This window comes from Sciurus carolinensis, chromosome 17, assembly GCF_902686445.1.
Source record: "Sciurus carolinensis chromosome 17, mSciCar1.2, whole genome shotgun sequence".
Lineage (NCBI taxonomy): Eukaryota > Metazoa > Chordata > Mammalia > Rodentia > Sciuridae > Sciurus > Sciurus carolinensis.
Window position 1 is genome coordinate 5,988,610 of NC_062229.1, and position 23,151 is coordinate 6,011,760.

The window sequence follows — 23,151 nt, forward strand, 5'->3', positions numbered from 1 at the left end:
GCCACTGGGAAGGTACAAGGGAGGAGTCACTTAAGAAATAACTCTCTGGAGCTTCCCAAGGTAGAAAGTTACCCTGCGATAGCCAGTCACACCCCAAGTGTGTGACTAAATTTAATTTCTTTCCAAAGACTCAGAGAATATTCAGAAAAATATTCAATTTAAACATCAGATAAAGATACTGATATGTCATCAACATCAAAAATGCTTATTTTCAGTGCTGCAAAACACAATTTAAAATATGGAGTTTGAAATTGAATAAATAATTGCTGAACACAACAGAATATATTTGACGTATGATGTGAGAATTAAGGTAACACATGGAATTCCCTTAGAATATTTAGATTTTCCAAAGAAGTATAGAAAATACACTTATGTAATATATAACCCTACAGAGAGATAAAAATACACCACAGTCCAGTAAATGGCAGTTTTCTAAGAGGGCAATATGATCAAAAACTGGGTACATCAATGGGATTTCTATCTACATGGTTACTACACCTTCTCCTTTTCTCCTGTCTTCTCCAATTCCTTCTCTCACAGGAAGCTTATAATTACACTGAATTCACACCCATACATACAAGAAAAGATCCTCATTTCTCAAATGATTCATATTCATGCATTTATAGAATAAGCTAATCATAAGTTCTTGGGACAGATTCTGGACATACTTTGAGGCCACTATTTTGCCCACTACAAAGATGCAGTCTGGTAGATTCATGGAAAATGTACATGTCTATTTGTCAACAGACAAATAGGAAGGACATTGAGTCTTCTGCATTCAGCATCAGTTTAGGATCAATACCTGAATTTGTTGCTACCACTTGGTGTCTTGGAAGGCAAGTAGTTCTAGGTGGAGGCCACCTATGGACATATAGGAGGAGGACATATACAAGTCCTACTCTGCTCTGTACATTTCCTATCTTAGAAGTCCTTGTAAGAAAAGGTAACACTCTTTGAAGTTAGATCACATTAGTGTTAGACTGTGCTTATTGTAGTAGGACTGAATGACAGCTTCACTGATAAGTATCATCTCTCTCCCAATCATCTCAAAATATTGATATTATTTAATTATGTGAAGTTTATAGGCAATGAATCTGAATATGGTGGACACTGTTTTCATCTCAGAAGAATGTGATTTTCAAAGAAGTGATCTTTGTATTTACTTCTGAGGCTCTGCAAGTATATCAGTAAGACTACCATAAAGATGAAATTCTCATGGCTTAAATCACCACAGATTTGCTTAAGTATTTTCCTGGACCTTTCATCCATCACCAGCTTTTCTAAGTGTGTACCAGAACAAAATTTCCTAAAACCTATATCCCTCGTACAGGTTCTACTTCTGTGAATCTCCAGGAAGGGACTTGTTTTGCAATGGAAATCTTGGGTCCAAACCAAAGAGCTACACAAAATGCAAAACTGGGTTTCAAGTCACCTTAAAATGTACCTTATCATTACATTGTTTCACAAGTTTATATGAAGATTGGGCCAGAGTATCAGGAATTCATGGTTCCTAGGAATCCTGTCACTTCAGCTTACTCTAGAAATCTAAATACAAGCAAATGATTAATCATAAAAGTGAAGTTAGCCGACTGATGAGTTTCCTCAAGGCCTCCTTCACGTCCCTGTTCCTCAGGCTGTAGATGAAGGGATTCAGCATTGGAGGGACCACAGTGTACATCACTGAGGCCACTACAGTCCTCCATGAGGAGTCAGTCACTGCAGAGCTAATGTACACAGCAAAAGCTGTCCCATAGAACAAGGAGACAACAAACAGGTGAGACCCACAGGTGGAAAAGGCTTTATGCTTCCCTTCTGATGTCGGAATTCTTGAGATAGAGCACACAATGTGAATATAAGAGAAAATGATTCCAGAGAGAGGAAGACCACCAAATATGCAAGTTTCAACATATATCAAGATGTTTTCAAAGTGTGTATCAGAGCAGGCCAGTTTGATGAGCTGAGGTAGTTCACAGAAGAAGGTGGGGATCTCCAGGTCTGTGCAGAAGGACAGCCTTAGTATCATCAGAGTGTCAAACAGGGCATCAACAGTGCTTATGGACAGAGATGTCAGGACCAGAAGGACACAAAGGCAGAGGTTCATGATGGTTGTATAACTCAGGGGGTGACATATGGCCACATAGCGGTCATAGGCCATAATTGCAAGGAGAAAATTTTCCAAGACAGCAAAAATTATGACAAAGCAGACCTGGGAGAGGCAGCCTGTGTAAGCGATGCTCTGGTCCTGTGTTTGGATATTTAGCAGCATCTTTGGGATTGTGCTTGTACTGAAGCAGATGTCATTCAAGGAGAGACTGCAGAGGAAGAAGTACATGGGGGTGTGGAGGTGGGAGTCAGAGCTGACAGCCAGGATGATGAGCAGGTTTCCCAGGATGGTGACCAGGTAAATGGACAGGAACAGGCTAAAGATGAGGGGCTGCAGTGCTGGGTCCGCTGTCAGTCGCAGAAGGAGGAATTCTGTTTGGTTTCTTATTTCCATGGTGTTGAAGAATCTGATGGAAATGTTGGGGATCAAAAGATAAAAAAATATTTCAATAGTTGCAATCTCATTTGCATTAATGACAGAAATGAAGAGAAACTCTGGGTGATGTACCAGCAGTCTGTGCTTCAGCAAGCCCTCCAAATACCCTTATGTATGCTGAGTGTTGAGAACCTGTTCATTATACACCAAACGTTTTCTGTGGCTGGTAGTAGAATCCAGTGATTGTTCAGACTTTTTCTCTGTTACTTTCTTCCTCAGTTCTTCAATTACACCAATTTTGCCTCTACTCTCTTTAAATAAAATATTTTTCATGTGCTATGTTTCATTTGCTATTCTGAATTCTTAGATAGAAACAAGCTCACAGGCATGCTATTAAGTCAGAATCTTCCTGCCTTTAAAAATGTCATGAATGCAGTTTTGAAATCTTTGTCTAATGCAAAGATTCCTTAAGCTAACATTGCTTCAGAATCACCAGGAAGTCTTTTGAAATTGCCAATGTGTTAGTTCCTATGATCACTTCCATTTACTCATGAGGACACCTAGGTACGATGAGGTGATGTCATGGATGTGAGGTCTGCAGTGAGTGCTTTGACCAGACTGGGTTTGACCTCCCATTTTCTGAGTGCTGACTTCACTGTGAACCAAGCTCTCTCAATACATTTGGATAGTACAGAACTAGCACTGTTAAATGATCTCTCAGATCACATAATACACTTTTGTAACAGTAATATTTTCTTTATGACTAAAGTTTCTCGTCTTTCCCTGACCTTCAAAGTGGGTCCCTCTCAGCCAGCTTCAGTGCCAGCTGCTTGTGATCCAGGCTACGTGGCAGGATAGGGCAGGAGGCCTGCAGCTTGGAAGCCAGCATGCCCAGCACAGCAAGACTCAGTCTCAAGCACTCATGTGTCTTAACTATATTCTAAAAATGGCTTCATCCCTACTCATGTAACTTCTTGTAGCAGATGGACGGCATCCATTACGGTGGACCTGAGAAAACTCCAAAGGTCTTCTTCCATGCTTGAAGATGAACAGACCTGCCTATGGAGATCAAGTCCTCCTGTAGAGCAATGGATTCTGAGGGAAGCTTGCGACTCTGCATGTGACATTCTCTCTCATCCTCAGGAGTTCTTCCCTTAAGATGGCAGGTGGCATTACTGATTTTTAAAGGAAAATATTTGGCAAAATCAGGGGAAAATAATGAAATATGTAGACATCTAAGAAAACATGAAAATAGAAACATTTTCCTCATCTTCATAAAATGTAAACTTAGAAGAAACACATACAAGACAGTCAGGGTCCTGCTAGGTGTGTCCCTGTAGTACAGTGTTCTTTGTCACAGGGAGAGACAGAAGATGCTATGACAGAATTTACCTCTCAGTCGGATATTGGTGTCAAGCACTCTTAATTTGATCCAGGTTCCACCACATGCTTTGAAATTGGAACAAATATTCAATTCAAGAGTAGCCTGAATGTAGTATTTCTATAGTTGGAGCTACATGATTAATATTTTAACTAACATGATTGGGGTTTTCATTTGGTAATGTATACATAGATCCCACCAGCAGATTGAACACTTTGAATCTGTATGGATTTTATTGAGTTACACTTCTAGGAACCTGGAAAGAATTTTGGGGATGTTTCATGTTGAGAAATGTATAAAACAAAGACACCAGTTACAGTGCTGGCCTGTGGGACCCAAAGATTTGAATCTTGTTTTACTCTCATGGATTATCACAGGTAGCGCTATTTATTCCTTGATAGAAAAGGATGTGTCAGGGCAATTGAGGAAAGATGAAAGAAAGAGAACCTTCCGAGTGAAATAAATGAAAATACCTGGGTGGTGATTCTTTTGCTGCAATGACCACTGGGAATGATGGTCATGTTGAAAAATAGGCAGGCAACTTTAATTTTTTGTGAGGCATATTTTAAAACATCAGAATAATAGAACTCAATTAAAAATGAATTCAATAGATAAATGACACATGCAAAGCATTAAATATGGGACCATATTTACCTAGCTGGATTCAAGAAGATTGTTGTTCAGGATCTCAGCTGGATATTGAAGACAGAAGGTGCATCTTCAGGAATTGCAGGCAGATGTCATGGGTCAGTAGATCCTACTCAGGAAGGCTTGTCTCTGGGAGGAGTTGAGGTGCAGCTTCCTGGCTGGGGCAGGGCTGCTGAGTGAGGTGGTCCCAGGCTGACTTCTGTAGTCTCGGTGTCCTTGGGGCTCAATACCCAGAGCTCCTCATTAGACCAGCTATTGTACTGACATTTGGATCCCAAGAGGGCACATCCTTGAAGACCAACTCTGCAGAAGTGAGGGATTCAGGGTGGCTGATTTCTGACCCCAGAGGCCACGTTTGTACCACTTTTTCTGCCCAGTTGCTTTGCCTGGGTCTTGCTCACTAATCTACTACACTTTTGGAAATTTCGGTGCTCTTTTCAAGTTCTAAATGAAGCTGCCACTTTTTATCTAAAGTAGTTAGGATGATTGCTTCAATTTTAAACATGAAGATATATCCTGTATACATGGGCATAAATAATACACTTTAAAATATTATCTGAAGTACTGTGGTAGTTAGCTTTCTGTTGCTGGAACACATACCTGAGAGGTTTATTTTGTCTGATGGCTTCAGAGGTGTTGTTTAATGCTGACTTGGCCCGTTACTTTCAGCCAGTGACAATGGTACATCATGGAGAGAGAGCATAGCAGAGGTTCACTCATGTCAGCCAGTACATGAAATCAGGGAAAGGGAAGGAATGGAATCTCAATACTCACTTCAAGGGCAGGTGCCCTGTCACCAGCTTCCTTCCACTGTGTCGATGACCACACCATCCTCATCACTATAATAAAACTTGATGGGGTTGTTCCAATGATGAGAAAAGGACAGACCAAATCAGCCAGCACTGTGCTGGACACCTGGTGACCTCATGGTGACCTCTTCTGTTGGGAATTTGTGTGTCCTGCCTAGGAGACAAGTGGTCATTTGAGCAAACAGAAATGGGAGAGAAAGAGAAAAGGACTGTAGGATTATAACTGCAGATTATAAGGGGGCAGTGGATGTCTTGTGAAAAAATTCAGCATAGACTTCTCTGCAAGTGTTGAAAATCTACAGAAGAAACCAAGTAAATTACAAAAATGATATTTCTGAGAAGTTTTTTAAGTATTTAGCAAACCTGCTTGAGTACTCTGTGCCTATTATGGGTTGTTCAGGCATAGAAAAGAACAGAAAATAAGATGGACTGGCTGGGTACCCACCAAATATTTACAACATCATCATCCTCACTTTAAGTATTGCTGTTGAAATCAATAATAGATGCATATCTGAAGCCTTTTTTTTTTTTAAACCATTTGATTCTTGCCTCTCCACAGCAGAACCTAGGCTTTACCTTGGTGTACATGATTTCACCTTGACCTTCATGGGCTTTGGTATTATGCTTTAATGTAATTGCATACTTCATGTATAAACTACAAATGAACACGATCATCTGTTCACTTTATTTTATTGTAGATTTTTTTACTTAATGTGTATTTTATTTTGATGGTTTTCTTTATTTCATTATTGTTAACTACCAAAGACTGTTACACAATGCTGTGAATGTATCCGTTTTCTATCTGATTGATATTAATGGTGTTTGCCATTTCCCCTTTATAGACTTCATACACAAATAGATACATATACTATAGGAAACCTTGTACAGGGAAATCCATCAGGTTGATCTGACATCAGAGAAATGAAGGAGAGGAGGGAGGGGAAATGTGTAATCGTACCTTCAAAAAATGTACATATATAGTATAAAGATACATGGAGCTGAGATAGTAGAACCTCAAAGTGGTTAAATTGGGAAAGAGTAAGTGATCATTATTGTTTTTTATAGTCTGTGTAGTGTAGTTTTAATTCAAAATATTCTGTGTTTTCATAAAGAGGAACTGTTAAGACAAAGAAGGAAGCCTGCTGGGTCAGCCTGACCTGTGCATCCTTCCGCCAGGTCCCTCATCGCCAGCACACAGAGAGGACATCAAAGTCCTGCAGGGACGGATGGGAGGAGAGAAAATGGTAGGCAACCGACACCTGTCCCCTCTGCCACCACAATTGTAATTCTGTTTGAGAGAGGCAGAATTCTTGCTTAAGAACAAAAAGTTTGCTGCCCTTATACAGAGGGAGGAGACTAGCTGAATCAGAGTTTCACTGAGGAATTTCTTGATGGAGCCAAAGAAGCTGTATCAATGATGGCAGCTGGGAAAGGGCCCTATGGGGACTCAGGTTCCAGCACCTTCTACGTGGCTTTTCCTCACAACTTCACCAGGATGAAACTATAGTGGACTCGTGTCTCATCTCCAAAGTCTAGTCTAAGAGACCTTGGGTTTCCTGGCTGGTGTCATTGTGTGAAGATGTCTGTCATCTCCCGTGAATGCTGGGTGGACACAGAAGATCTGTCCTCTCAAAGGCAAAGGGACAGAGCAGCGCTGAGCTCTGTGTCACAGACATAATCTCTGAGGGACACTCAGCTATTGTTTGTTTTCTGACTGGTCATGCACAGAGTATCTGTAGTTCCTGTGTCCCTGGGGCCTCAATTTCCAAAGCTCCTTGTCAGGCAAATGTTGTTACTGTTATTTGGATCCTAAGGAAATGCAAATCCTTCATGACCAGTAATCTAGAAGGGAAAGTTAGGATGGCTGATCCCTTGCTTTGCCAAGCCAGGGTACTCATCTACCTCTTGGCACCTGTCTATTGGCTTCCATTTCTCGTCCCTCCCACACACACATGTCCCCCTTCTCTCACTGATTTCAGAGATCAGTTTTAGATTCAAGCAATGGCATATCTAAAGCCTGAAGCTATCTTGAGAAAAACCAGCATAGTCTTGTATGCGGGTATGCAAATGTATTTACAAATACAGCGAAGGTTATAAAAATGCCAACACTCAGAGGAATTTCTCCGTATAAGTTTCTGAATGTTCCCTGAGAATTTATCTTCATTCTGTGTATTTAGTGCAGCAGACTCTAATGGACTATCTGTAGTCAGTCCTGACAGTGATCAATAGAGATATGTGCATTGTCCCTGTTTAGAGTTTCATCACCACCTTTTCAAATTTCAACACAATTGTTTCAGAAAAAAGATGTTCTTCACATTGGAGATCATGGGTTTAACTTATGACTAGATTTTCAATGTAGTTATGAGAAATTATGACAACACTGAGCAGGAAGGTGTATGCTACTTCTTTCCTTCCTCCATGTCCACATAATGAGATTTCCATCATAAGTAATAAGTGAAGGCAGTACTGCGCACTAGTACTTAGTTAAAATTTTTATCTGAAGTGAATTCTGTATTATATAACATTTATAGATATATTTCACTGCATGATAAATCATTCTGTAAGAAATTTGTTATTCAATAGTGTTTTATATATATATAAAATCTCACAATTGAGTGAAAATGGCATTACTATGTCAGCCTACACTGTCTTGTCCCCATTGACAGCAAATGCATGATAAAACAAATGTACAAGTTCCTTTTATAAAGCAAAATACATTTTCCTCCATACCACAAAATTAACTGTAAAATAAAGGGTGCTTGGGTTGAAACCAAGGAGTTCAACAGATTTATGTCCATTAGGAAGAAATTACCATGTTCAGGCAATAAAGGCTAAAAGTACTAGAAGAACTTAGGTGCCTAAAGGCAAAGTGTTGCTTCAAGGTTAGGGGAGTGTGGGTGAACAGATGGTAGACACTGCCTGGACTCAGGTACATGGACTTAAAAGGGCTGAAAGTTTCAGAAAAGCCACCCAGAAGCAATGGAGCCAAACCTGTGCTGGCTTCCTGGCTGGATTGATGGTATGCATGGTATTATTAACATCACAAACAGAATTAAAATTAATTCCGAGTGGCAAACTAAGTAGTGAATGTAGACTGTAATTGGGAACTTGAAATAAATGTAAGCATTTGTAGACATGTACTACACAAATGCAAAAAGAGACATGTACACGAAAAATAAACTTTCAATAAATACAAATAAAACAACTACAATTACAATTATAAAAAAACATGAGTAATTAATTTTAAGATGGATAAGAAGTTCAGTGGCAATATAATACACACATATCTTTTCTATTTTTTAAATTTATTTTTATTGTAAACAAATGAGATATATGTTGTTTCTGTTGGTACATGCAGTAACAGCATACCATTTGTGTAATCATACATTTACATAGAGTAATGGTGTTTGATTCATTCTCTTATTTTGTCCCCTCCCAACACCCCGCCCACCTCTTTTTCCCCTCTATACAGTCCCTCCTTCCTCCTTTCTTCTCCCCCACTCCCCATTATGTGTCATCTTCCCCTTATCAGCAAGATCATTTGTCCTTTGATTTTTTGAGATTGGCTGATCTCACTTAGCATGCTATTCTCCAATTTCATCCATTTGCCTGCAAATGCCATAATTTTATTATTCTTTATAGCTGAGTAATATTCCATTTTATATGTATACCACAGTTTCATTATCCATTCATCAATTGATGGACATCTAGATTGGTTCCACAATCTGGTTATTGCAAATTGAGCAGTTATGAACATTGATGTGGTTGTATCTCTGTAGTATGCTGATTGTAAATCCTTTGGGTATAGGCCAAGGAGTGGGATAGCTAGGTCAAATGGTGGGTCCATTCCAATTTTTCTAAGGAATCTCCACACTGCTTTCCAGAGTGGCTGCACTAACTTGCAGCCCCACCAGCAATGTATGAGTGAACCTTTTCCCCCACATCCTCTCCAACACCTGTTGTTGTTTGTATTCTGGATAATTGCCATTCTAATTGGGGTGAGATGGAATCTCAGTGTAGTTTTGATTTGAATTTCTCTTATTACTAAAGATGTTAAACATTTTTTTCATATGTTTGTTGATTGCTTGTAGATCTTCTTCTGTGAAGCGTCTGTTCATATCCTTAGCCCATTTGTTGATTGTGTTATTTGTATTCTTGGAGTAGAGTTTTTTGAGTTCTTCATATATTCTGAAAATTAGCGTTCTATCTGAAGTATGAAGGGCGAAAATATTCTCCCACTCTGAAGTCTCTCTCTTTGCATTTCTGATAGTTTCCTTTGCTGAGAGAAAGCTATTTAGTTTGAATCTATCCCAGTTATTGATTCTTGCTTTTATTTCATGTGCTTTGGGATTTCTGTTAAGGAAGACTGATCCTAAGCCAACAAGGTGAAGATGTGGACCTACTTTTTCTTCTATAAGATGCAGGTTCTCTGGTCTGATTCCGAGGTCTTGATCCACTGTGAGTTGATTTTTGTGCAGGTTGAGAGAGAGGGGTTTAATTTCATTCTGTTGCATATGGTTTTCCAGGTTTCCCAGCACCATTTGTTGAAGAGGCTATCTTTTCTCCATTGCATATTTTTGGCACCTTTGTCTAGTATGAGAAAATTGTGTTTATTTGGGTTTGTGTCGACGTCCTCTATTCTGTACCATTGATCTATCTGTCTATTTTGGTGACAATACCATGCCTTTTATGTTACAATTGCTTTGTTGTATAGTTGAAATTCTGTTATTGTGATACCCCTGTTTCATTCTTCCTGCTAAGGATTGCTTTAGTTATTCTGGGATTCTCATTCTTCCAGATGAATTTCATGATTGCTTGCTCTCTTTCTGTAAGGTACATCATTGGGATTTTAATTGGAATTGCATTGAATCTGTATAGCACTTTTGAATGTATGGGCATTTTGACAATATTAATTCTAACTATCCAAGAACATGGGAGATCTTTCCATCTTCTAAGGTCTTCCTTAATTTCATTCTTCAATGTTTTTTAGTTTTCATTGTAGAAATCTTTTACCTATTTGGTTATTTTTTTTGGAGGCTATTGCAAATGGAATTGTTTTCCTCATTTCCTTTCAGCTGTTTTGTCGCTTGTGTATAAAAATGCTTTAGAATTATATGCGTTGATTTTATAGCATGCTATTTTGCTGAATTCATTGATGAGGTCTAGAAGTTTTCTGGAGAAGGTTTTTGGATACTCTAAATATAGAATCATGTCATCCACAACTAGTGACATCTTAAGTTCCTCTTTTCCTATTCATATCCCTTTAATTTCTTTAGTGTGCCTAATTGCTCTGGCTAGAGTTTCGAGGACAATGTTGAATAGAAGTGGTGAAAGAGGACATCCCTGTCTTGTTCCTGTTTTTAAAGGGAATGGTTTCAGTTTTTCTCCATTTAGAATAATGTTGGCCATGGGCTTAGCATAAATAGCCTTTACAATGTTCAGGTATGTTCCTACTATCCCTATTTTTCCTAGTGTTTTCAGCATGAAGGGGTGTTGTATTTTGTTGAACGCTTTTTCTGTGTCAATTGAAATAACCATATGATTCTTATCTTTAAGACTATTGATATGATGGATTATGTTTATTGATTTATGGATGTTAAACCATCCTTGCATTCCAGGGATGAATCTCACTTGATCGTGGTGCACGATTTTCTTAATATGTTTTTGGATACAGTTTGCCAATATTATGTTAAGGATCTTTGCATCTATATTCATTAAGGATATTGGTCTAAAATTTTCTTTCCTTGATGTGTCCTTGCCTGGTCTGTGTATGAGGGTGATATTAGCTTCATAGAATGAGTTTGGTAGGGTATCCTCCTTTTCTATTTCCTGGAATACATGAGAAGTATCAGAGTGAATTCTTCTTTGAAGGTCTTGTAGAACACGGCTGAGAATCCATCTGGTCCCTGGGCTTTTCTTGGATGGTTGTTTTTTAATGGCTTCTTCTATTTCATTGCTTGATATTGATCTGTTTAAATTATGTATGTCCTCCTGGTTCAGTTTGGGAGGAGCATATGTCTCTAGAAATTTGTCAATATGTTCAGTAGTTTCTATTTTGTTGGAATACAGCTTTTCAAAGTAGCTTCTCATTATGTTCTGTATCTCAGTGGTGTCTCTTGTGATATTTCCTTTTTCAACACAAATTTTAGTAATTTTAGGCTTCTCTCTCCTTCTTTTTGTTAGTGTGGCTAAGGGTTTGTCTTTTTTGTTTACTTTTTGAAAGAACCAACTTTTTGTTTTGTCAATTTTTTGAATTGTTTCTTTTGTTTCAATTTCATTGATTTCAGCTCTAATTTTAATTATTTCCTTTCTTCTACTACTTTTGCTGTTATTCTGTTCCTCTTTTCTTAGGGTTTTGAGCTGAACTTTTAGGTTGTTGACTTTTCATTCTTTTCTGTAATGCGCTCCATGCAATGAATTTTCCTCTTAATACTCCTTTCTTTCATGGTGTCCCAGAGATTTTGATATGTTGTAGTGTCATTCTCATTGACCTCTAATAATTTTGTTGTCTCCTCCCTGATGTTTTCTGTTATCCATGTTTCATTCAATAGCATATTATTTAGTCTCCAGGTGTTGGAGTAATTTCTCTTTTTTATTTTGGCATTGATTTCTACTCTCAGTTCATTATGATTGGATAGAACACAAGACTGTATCTGTATTTTTTTGCATTTCCTAAGGGCTGCTTTGTGGCATAACATATGGTCTGTTTTCGAGATGATTCCATGTGCTGCTGCGAAGAAAGTGAGTCCGCTTCTTGATGGAAGGAATATTCTATATATGTCTATTAAGTCTAGGCTATTGATTGTGTTATTGAGTTCTATGGTTTCTTTGGTTGGTTTTTGTTGGAAGATCTATATAGTGGTGACAGTGTTGTGTTGAAGTCACCCAGAATTATTGTGTTGTGGCCTATGTGATTCCTGAAATTGAGAAGGATTTGTTTGATGTACAGGGATGCACCATTGTTTGGGGCATAAATATTTACTATCGTTATGTCTTCCTGATTTATGTTTCCCTTAATCAGTATGAAATGTCCTTCTTTATCCCTTCTGACTAACTTTGACTTGAAGTTCACTTTATCTGATATAAGGAGGGAAACTCCCTGCATTTTTACTGAGTCCATGTGCATGGTAGGATTTCTCCCATCCTTTCACCTTTAGTCTGTGGATGTCCTTTTCTATGAGATGAGTCTCCTGCAGGCAGCATATTGTTGGGTCTTTCTGTTTAATCATTTCTGCCATTCTATGTCTTTTGATTGATGAGTTTAGGCCATTAACGTTCAGGGTTATTATTGAGATATGATTCGTATTCCCAGTCATTTGGGCTTATTTTTGATTTTTAACTTGGCTCGGTTTCTCCTTTGAGTGGTTTTACTCTAAGGTAGTTCCTCCCTTTGCTGACCTCCGTTGTTGTTTTTCATTTCCTCCTCATGGAATATTATTTTGAGAACATTCTGTAGCGTACGTAGGCTTTCTATTTGTAAATTCTTTTAACTTTTGTTTATCATGGAAAGATTTTATTTCATCTTTAAATCTGAATGTTAATTTTGCTGGGAAAAGGATTCTTGGTTTGCAACCATGTTCTTTCAGAGTCTGAAATAGGTTGTTCCAGGCCCTCTGCCCTTTAGAATCTTGGTTGCAAAGTAGGCTGATATCCATATTGGTCTCCCCCTATATGTAGTAAGATGCTTTTCTCTCAAGGCCTTCAAAATCTTATCTTTATTTTGAATGTTAGGCATTTCCATTATAATGTGCCTTGGTGTGTACCTTGTGATTTTGTGCATTTGGTGTTTTGTAAGCCTCTTGTATTTGATTTTCCATTTCCTTCTTCAGGTTTGGGAAATTTTATGATATTATTTAATAGAATAGGTTGTTCATTCCTTTAGTTTGTATCTCTGTGCCTTCCTCAATCTCTATAATTCATAATTTGGTCTTTTCATGATGTCTCATAGTTATTGGAGATTATTTTCATGATTTCTTGTCTTCTTCTCTGTTTGGGCAACTTTATTTTCAAGATTAAATATTTGTCTTCATTGTCTGAGGTTCTGTCTTCCAAGTGGTCTAGTCTTTGGTGATGCTTTCCATTGAGTTTTTTATGTGGTTTATTGTTTCCTTCATTTTAAGGATTTCTGTTTGTTTGTTTGTTTTTTGAGAATCTTTATCTATTTGTTGATATGATCTTTTGCTTCCTGCAAGTGCTCTGTCAGCTTATTGGTATTATCATTCATTGCCTTCATTTGCTCTCTTATCTCATGCTTTGCTTCACGAATCATCTTAATCATGTATAATCTGAAGTCCTTTTCTGACATTTCTTCTACCATACTGTCATTGGATTCTATTAATATAGAATCTAGATTTGTTTGATCATTTTCTTCCCTTGTTTTTTCATGTTGTTCACGTATCTTCCCCTCTAGCAGTGCAGATCTGGGATATTGCAGATTTCAACCTATAGTCTTATAGTGGCCCTATAGGTTTCCAAAACCTTTTCTTTAATGTGAGATCAGTATGAGCAGGACCCATTTCAGACACTATGCAATCCTAGACCAAATAGCCCCTATGAGGACAATAACAAAATTGTCATAATAAACAGAATGAGTTCAAATATTATCTTCAGTAAAACAAACAGATTTGCAATAAGGTCTGCCATTTCTAATGGAGGACAAAGAAGATGCAGAGGGATGTAGAATGTGGCTGTTAACGGGATAAGAAAAGAATATACAGAAGTTCTAGATAATAGAAAGGGTGAGAGTGTAATCAAAAGAAATTGGATGTTAGCATGCAAAAAAGGGAGAAAGAGACTCTGAGGAACAGGTAAACAAAAGGAAAAGAGAGCAAGAAAAGTAAAGAAATAAGAACTTAAAATTTTTCAATAAGGAGAAAAAAGAAAATCTACAGCATAACAGTCATATAGTAATAAAACCTCCCAGTCTTTAGTAGCCTGATGCAGGAGAGGTACCTGATATTGAGCTTCTAGTCTCCTGCAGGCGTCTCAGGATGGGTTTTGCCCACCTAAAGATCAGAGGTATGACTTCCAGGATTATCCATGTGGCCGCTCTGACTTCCAAATGTGTTGGCAAATGGGGAGCTGCAACTCGGGGTGTGGATGTGGTCAACTGGAGGTCCTGCAGGTGCTGTAACAGTGACCTTCCAGGCAGCAGTAGGCAGCCGGTGCTCCCCTGGCTGTTGGTGGTCAGTTTGCTGACTGTTGTCGGATGATCGGGAGGTGATCCTTGTGCATTGGGAGATGGATATGTGTAAGGCAGGCGATGGATGGGAGAGGCAGGCAAATGGCCCACACATAACTTTTCATAAGAGAGAAACATGACCCCTTCTATGTAAAGGGACTCTGAACTTCATCAAAAGAGAAATGGAAATGAATTGCTATGTTTCATACCCATTAGTTTGTCAGGATACAATGCTACTTTCTGAGATTTTTCCATAACTGATTACTAAAAGAGAACCCCAAACCAAAGCAATAAGGTGAAGTTTAGAGATTTTATCATTTGTGAAACATCACAGAACTGTGCAAAACCAAAGACCAACATGAAGTTCCAGCAGAAATGCACTTAGCTAGTATGACCTCACAAGCCTAGGACCAGGAGATATCTGCACCTTATCCAAGAACCCAATGATGATTAAATGTTTTCCACGTGCTCAACTTCACCTACTTGCCTTTTTCTAAAAAAGTGTGCCAGAACAAAATTTCCCAAAGCAGGAATCAATCTCACAGTCTCTTCCTCTATGAAACTCAAGGAAAAAATTGTGTTTAGAGAATTAAAATCGAGTGTAATTAGTACAGAGCTAGAGAAAAAGTAAAGTCAGGTTTGAAGCGATGTTATATACACATGGACATTATTATAGTTTCACCATTTTAGAAAAAAAGCAGCAATGGAAATGTCAGGTATTATGGCCCACAAGGAATCCTTTCACTTTGTCTCATTCTAGAAAACCGAATTCAAGCAGTGATATCACTAGAGAGAAACTGTTCTAATCATGAGATTCTTCAAGGTTTCCTTAATGTCCCTATTCGGCAGGCTATAGAAAAAGAGTTCAGCATTTGGGGGACCACAGAGTACATCACTGAAGCCACTGCTGTCTGTCTGGATGAATCAGTCACCACAGAGCTAATGTACATACCCGCACCTGAGCCATAGAGCAAGGAGACAACAGACAGGTGAGACCCACAGGTGGAAAAGGCTTTATGCATTCCTTCTGATGAGGGCATTCTGAAGACAGAGGACATAATGAGAACGTAAGGGAAAATGGTTCCAGAAAGAGAAACACCAGGAAATACACACACTGCAATAAGTATTATGAGGTTATCAGTGAAGGTGTCAGAACAGGAGAGCTCAATTACATGAGCAAGTTCACAGAAGAATTGGGGGATCTCCAGCTCTGTGCCAAAAGACAGCGCAGTGTGGAGTGTAGAGGAGGGAATGCACAATACTAACAAACAGGGAGATCAGAACCAGCAGGACGCAGAGGCAGGGCTTTGTGATGACTGTGTACCTCAGGGGGTGACAAATGGCCACAAAGCAGTCATAGGCCATCACTGCAAGCAGAAAATTTTCCCAATATGCAGAAACTACTACCAAGCCAACCTGGGTGAGACAGCCTGTGTAGGTGATGCTTTGATCCTGTCTCAGGTTATTCACCAGCATCTTGGGGAATATGGTTGTGCTTATACAGATGTCATTGAAGGAGAGACTGCAGAGAAAGAAATACATGAGCTTGTGGGGGTGGGAGTCTGAACTAATAGCCATTATGAGGAGCAGGTTTCCCAGGATGGTAACCAGGTACGTGGACAGGAACATGCTGAAGACAAGGGGCTGCAGAGCTGGGTTGTCTGTGAATCACTGTAGAAGGAATTCTGAGACAGCTGTTTGGTTTGTGGATTCCATGTTGCTGGTGAATATTCTAGGAAAGATGGGGTAGAAATTTTATGAAATCAGGATTTTCTTGAGAAGCAACAAAGCTATAACACTGGAACTTGGTAGTTATGATAATTCTTGGTACTGCTATAGAGCTAGCTGTTGATGATGATCAGCTCTGGGTATGAGGAACTGCAAAATGTATTTTAACAATCAATCTAAATGAATCTAATAACTCTAAACATTAGAACCCAGTGCTTTAAAAAAAAAAAAACTCTTCTCCATGCGACTTGCACTAAGGAGAATATTAAAATGCATTCCTTGCTTACTTTCTCCCTTCATTTCTTCTCTCTTAGCTTCCACTAACTTCGATTCCCTTTCTTGGACACCAAACATTTTTCATACATACCAAGTGATGAGATTATACCAAAGTATAAGATATTGATTTTCCTTTAGAATTGTTCCATGCCTTGTACAGAAAAGAAAGTAGAGAAGAGTAAACTTAGCATATCCATATTCTAGGTCCATAGTCTCCAACATTGTATGCTCATAAGCATCAGAAAGATCATCAATTACAGATGAGCTAATTCATGGACCTGTCCACCCCATGGACCCAGGATTACATGTCATGGACACATCAAGTACACTCAATAATTTGCAAAGACTCGGTGTGTTTGGCTGCTGTGTTGGTTGTCAGGACCTATCTCTGTGGCTGCCTCTGGAGAGTTCAAAATTATCATTGCTAAACAATTCTCAGTTCATTATTGAGTGATGGGTGCTAGCCCTTCTTGATTCACTATAATTTAAGTCACACATGCATAGTACACAATGAATATTTATATGCATGTGTAGGTTACAAAGATATTTTAATTATTGCAGTATTAGAATTTGTCCATATAATTTTTTCCTACTCTAGAAATTTATGATTTTGTGAACCAGGTTTCTAATTTATGTATCATTTCTTTCGTTTTTATTGCTATATATGTGATCCTGTGTCCGGGCCAAATGAATACTTGTATCATGGATGCTTCTTTCTTTCCTTCTATTTGTATATAATCAAGATTCCCAAAGGTCATTTCAGCACACAAACTCTTCCCTGAAATTTGCATTCATTTAGCTACATATACAAAATAGGGATACTTTATTTGTGAGTACATGTACAAATTGAGACATGTATGAGGGAACTGGCACAATCCACGTGGCAGATGCTGGGATGGAAAGGAGAAGAATGGAGTGGAAACCGAGGTGGTGCCTTCTATAAGCTCCACATTTTATTACTTCATCTGAAAAGATCTGAAAGAAACATAGCAAAATGTCAACATTTCCGATTTCTTAAAGAGGATTTAGGAGCTCCTGTGTTACCACTGTTACTATTGACTACACTAATTGTAGCTTCTGCAGGTCCTTCTAAAAGCAAAGCAAAGGGACTGGGAAGCTGCCAGGTGAGTCCTTCTGCATGTCCACCTCCCACCCGGAGACTCAAAACCCCTATAGGAATATGAGGAATCCTAAATTAAGAACCAGCAAAGGACATAAGGGAAGGACTAAGAGTTACAGGCTAGACACTGTCCCCATTGAAACACATACAATAAAATCTTAACTCTCACTGCCTCAGAACGGGACTGCCTTTGGAGCTGGTTCTGTGAAGAGGTTAGTAAGGTAGAATACACTCACTCGAATGAGTTACTCCAATATGACTGGGGAACATATAAAAGATGAGATTGGGACACAGACACCCACAGAGTGAGGACCATGACATGACACTGGGAAAAGACAGCCAGCTACAAGGTGAGCAGAGACCGCCAGGGGAACAACCCTGTTGGGACCCTGACCATTCAAACACCAGCCTCCTGATGGTGAGAAACCAATGTTTTCTTTTTGGTCCCAGGGATTGAACAAACATGCTGAACCACTGAGCCACATCCCCAGCAGTTTTTATATTTTCCTTAGAGACACGGTTTCACTAAGTTGCTTAGGGCCTCACTAAGATGCTGAGGATGGCTTGAACTTGTGATTCCATACTCAGTCTCTCAAGCTGCTGGGATAACAAGCTATATATGCCAAAACACATGTTAAAAATTAATTTCTGTTATTAATTCACCCATTGTGTGGTGTTTAATTATAGCATCCCCAGAAAGCTACTACCCTGATGAAAACTCACCGAACTCAACAGAATATCAAAATATTTTAAAGGAGCCTCCATGATTGAGAAGCACTAGATTTCTATTTAGAAGAAAAATGATCGCTGAAGCTATATAGAGACAGCCCAGCATTATGTAATGTCCAGCATTACAAAAAATAGTTGAAAGTTGTCAAAAATGTGAAGAAGTTAGTCAGAAGGGATAAAGAAGGACATTTCATACTGCTTCAGGGATCCATAAATCAGGAAGACATAACGATAGTAAATATTTATGCCCCAAACAATGGTGCATCCCTGTATATCAAACAATTCTTCTCAATTTCAGGAATCACATAGGCCACAACACAATAATTCTGGGTGACTTTAATGCACTACTGTCACCACTAGATAGATCTTCCAAACAAAATCCAGCCAAAGAAATCATAGAACTCAACAACATAATCAATAACCTAGACTTAATAGGCATATATAGAATATTCCTTCCATCAACAAGCAGATTCACTTCCTTCTCAGCAGCACATGGAACCATCTCAAAAATAGACCATATGTTATGCTACAAAGTAGCCCTTAGGAAATGCAAAATAATAGAGATACTGCCTTGTGATCTATCAGATCATAATGGACTGAGAGTAGAAATCAATGCCAAAATAAAAAAGAGAAATTGCTCCAACACCTGGAGACTAAATAATATGCTTTTGAATGAAGCATGGATCACAGAAACCATCTGGAAGGAGATTAAAAAATTCTTAGAGGTCAATGAGAATGACGATACAACATATCAAAATCTCTGGGGCTCTATGAAAGCGGTACTAAGAGGAAAATTCATTGCATGGAGCACATTGCAGAAAAGAATGAAAAGTCAACAACTAAATGACCTAACATTACAGCTCAAAGCCCTAGAAAAATAGGAACAGAATAACAGCAAAATTCGTAGAAGACAGGAAATAATTAAAATCAGAGCTAAAATCAATGAAAATGAAACAAAAGAAACAATACAAAAATCGACAAAACAAAAAGCAGGTTCGTTGAGAATGTAAACAAAATAGACAAACACTTAGCCACACTAACAAAGAGAAGGACAGAGAAGACTCAAATTACTAAAATACATGATGAAAAAGGAAATATCAGGACAGACACACTGAGATACAGAACATAACGAGAAGCTACTTTGAAAAGCTGTATTCCAACAAAATAGAAACTACTGAACATATTGACAAATTTCTGGAGACATATGCTCCTCCCAAACTGAACCAGGAGGACATACATAATTTAAATAGATCAATATCAAGCAATGAAATAGAAGAAGCCATTAAAAATCTACCATCCGAGGAAAGCCCAGGACGGGACAGATTCTCAGCCGAGTTCTACAAGTCCTTCAAAGAAGAACTCATTCCAATACTTCTCATGTATTCCAGGAAGTAGAAAAGGAGGTTACCCTACAGAACTCATTTTATGAAGCTAATATCACCCTCATACCCAGACCAGGAAAAGACACATCAAGGAAAGAAAATTTTAGACCAATATCCTTGATGAATACACATGCAAAGAATCTTAACAAAATATTGGCAAACCGTATCCAAAACCATATTCAGAAAATTGTGCACCACTATCAAGTGGGGTTCATCCCTGGAATGCAAGGATGGATCAACATTCGTAAATCAATAAACGTAATCCATCATGTCAATAGACTTAAGGATAAGAATCATATGATTATTTCAATTGATGCAGAAAAAGCATTTGACAAAATACAACACCCCTTCATGCTGAAAACACTAGAAAAAAACGGGATAGTAGGAACATACCTGAACATTGTAAAGTTTATTTATGCTAAGTCCATGGCCAACATCATTCTTAATGGAGAAAAACTGAAACCATTCCCTTTATAACAGGAACAGGGATGTCCTCTTTCACCACTTCTATTCAACATTGTCCTCGAAACTCTAGCCAGAGCAATTAGGCACACTAAAGAAATTAAAGGGATATGAATAGGAAAAGAGGAACTTAAGATGTCACTAGTTGTGGATGACATGATTCTATATTTAGAGTATCCAAAAACCTTCTCCAGAAAACTTCTAGACCTCATCAATGAATTCAGCAAAATAGCATGCTATAAAATCAACGCATATAATTCTAAAGCATTTTTATACACAAGCGACGAAACAGCAGAATGGAAAATGAGGAAAACAACTCCTCAAAATAAAATACAATAGCCTCAAAAAAAAATAAAATACTTAGGAATCAATCTAACCAAAGAGGTAAAAGATCTCTACAATGAAAACTACAAAACATTGAAGAAAGAAATTGAGGAAGACCTTAGAAGATGGAAAGATCTCCCATGTTCTTGGATAGCTAGAATTAATATTGTCAAAATGGCCATACATCCAAAAGTGCTATACAGATTCAATGCAATTCCAATTAAATTCCCAATGACGTATCTTACAGAAATAGAGCAAGTAATCTTGAAATTCATCTGGAAGAATAAGAAGCCCAGAATAGCTAAAGCAATCCTTAGCAGGAAGAATGAAACAGGGAGTATCGTAATATCAGAACTTCAACTATACTACAAAGCAATAGTAACAAAAAAAACATGGTATTGTCACCAAAATAGACAGATAGATCAATGGTACAGAATAGAGGACACGAACACAAACCCAAATAAATACAATTTTCTCATACTAGACAAAGGTGCCAAAAATATGCAATGAAGAAAAATAGCCTCTTCAATAAATGGTGCTGGGAAAACTGGAAATTCATTTGCAACAGAATGAAACTAAACCCCTATCTCTCAACCTGCGCAAAAATCAAGTCACAATGCATCAGGAACCTTGGAATCAGACCAGAGACCCTGCGTCTTATAGAAGAAAAAGTAGGTCCAAATCTTCACCTTGTTGGCTTAGGATTAGACTTCCTTAACAGAAATCCCATAGCACAAGAAATAAAAGCAAGAATCAATAAGTGGGATAGATTCAAACTAAATAGCTTTCTCTCAGCAACGGAAACTATCAGCAATGCGATGAGAGAGCCTACCGAGTGGGAGAATATCTTTGCCCTTCATACTTCAGATAAGAGTGCTAATTTTCAGAATATATAAAGAACTCAAATAACTCTACACAAAGAATACAAATACCCAATCAACAAATGGACTAAGGATATGAACAGACACTTTACAGAAGAAGATCTACAAGCAATCAACAAACATATGAAAAATGTTCACCATAATTGTAATAAGAGAAATGCAAAAAAAAATAACTACACTAAGATTCCATTTCATACCAATTAGAATGGCTATTATCAAGAATACAAGCAACAATAGGTGTTGGAGAAAATTTGGGGAAAATGGTATACTCATACATTGCTGTTGGGGCTGCAAATTAGTGCAGCCATTCTGGAAAGCAGTGTGGAGATTCCTTAGAAAACTTGAAATGAACCTACCATTTGACCCAGCTATCCCACTCCTTGGCCTATACCCAAAGGACTTAAAATCAGCATACTACAGAGATATAGCCACATCAAAGTTCATAGATGCTCAATTCACAATAGCCAGACTGTGGAACCAACCTAGATGCCCTTCAATTGATGAGTCGAGAAAGAAAGTGTGGTATATATATATATATATATATATATATATATATATATATATATACACAATGGAATATTACTCAGCTATAAAGAACAATAAAATTATGGCATTTGAAGGCAAATGGATGAAATTGGAGAATATCATGTTAAGTGAGATAAGCCAATCTCAAAAATCCAAAAGGCAAATGATCTCACTGATAAGCGTATAATGAAACGTAATGGGGCGTAGGAGGGGGGCAAGAATGGAGGAAGGATGGAGTGTACAGAGGGAAAAGAGAGGTGAGAGGGGTGGTGGTAGGATTTTGGGGGAAGGAAAAAATAACGGAATGAATCAGACATCATTACTCTATGTAAATGTATGAATATGCAAATAGTATGCTCTTACTCCATGTACAAACAGAAAGCAACATGTATCCCATTGGTTCACAATAAAAATAAATATAAAAAAAAATTTGAAGAGAATGTGTCAGGAAGTGGAGTCCGGCAGCAGAGTCCAGGGATCTGCTTCTCCTCATCTTCTGCCTTCACTTCCCTCACTCCTTCCCTGGGAGGAAACTGGAGGAGAGCCCCTGCCCTGTGTCCAAAGCCTTAACCAAGGAACTTTGAGCTCCCTGGCTGGCTTCCCAGGGAACGACCCAGCGCCTCACCTGGATGTGGAGGCAGAAACGTGTCTCAGGGTGGAGGACACACTCTGACTCTGGACTCAGCTCAGGAAGAACCATCTCTGGTTGAAGGCACAGCTGCTGCTTCCTGGTTTCCTGGGCTTCTGAGTGAGGCTTTCACTAGCTGACACCTCCAGTCTCTGTGTCTCTCAGGGCTCAATACCCACAGTTCCTCCTTATACCAGAAATGTTACATCCTTCTGATTCCAGGAGTGCATGTCCTTAAAGACCAAATCTGTAGAGCAGAGGAAATCAGGGTGGCTGGTCTCCAGACTCGGGAGGCCAGGTTTACCTCACCCAGTTCTCTGCATTCTTTCTGCTCACCTCCATTTTATGTACCTAGTATAAACACATTGAGCTTCAAAATAAACACCCATCTTCCATTTTATGTGTTTATAACCATTTTATTAGATCAGGAAACATAACTGAATTTTACATGTGAAAACTTAGCTTACCTGTATACAAACAAACATAATAGAACAGCAAATTTATCTAAGACATTATAAAAATGCAAACAATCAAGGATATCTCCTCCTCAGTGTATTAACATTTCTCAGACCTTAATTTTGATTTTAATTTTTAGTAT

At 38.4% G+C, this 23,151-nt stretch overlaps 1 protein-coding gene across 1 annotated transcript; it reads right to left on the reverse strand.

Moving 5' to 3' along the window:
* Positions 1-1,567: 1,567 nt before the first annotated feature.
* Positions 1,568-2,497, reverse strand: LOC124968408 (olfactory receptor 7G2-like). Its single transcript, XM_047530772.1, has one exon. The coding sequence runs from the start codon at positions 2,495-2,497 to the stop codon at positions 1,568-1,570; it is 930 nt and encodes a 309-aa protein (XP_047386728.1).
* Positions 2,498-23,151: the final 20,654 nt, after the last annotated feature.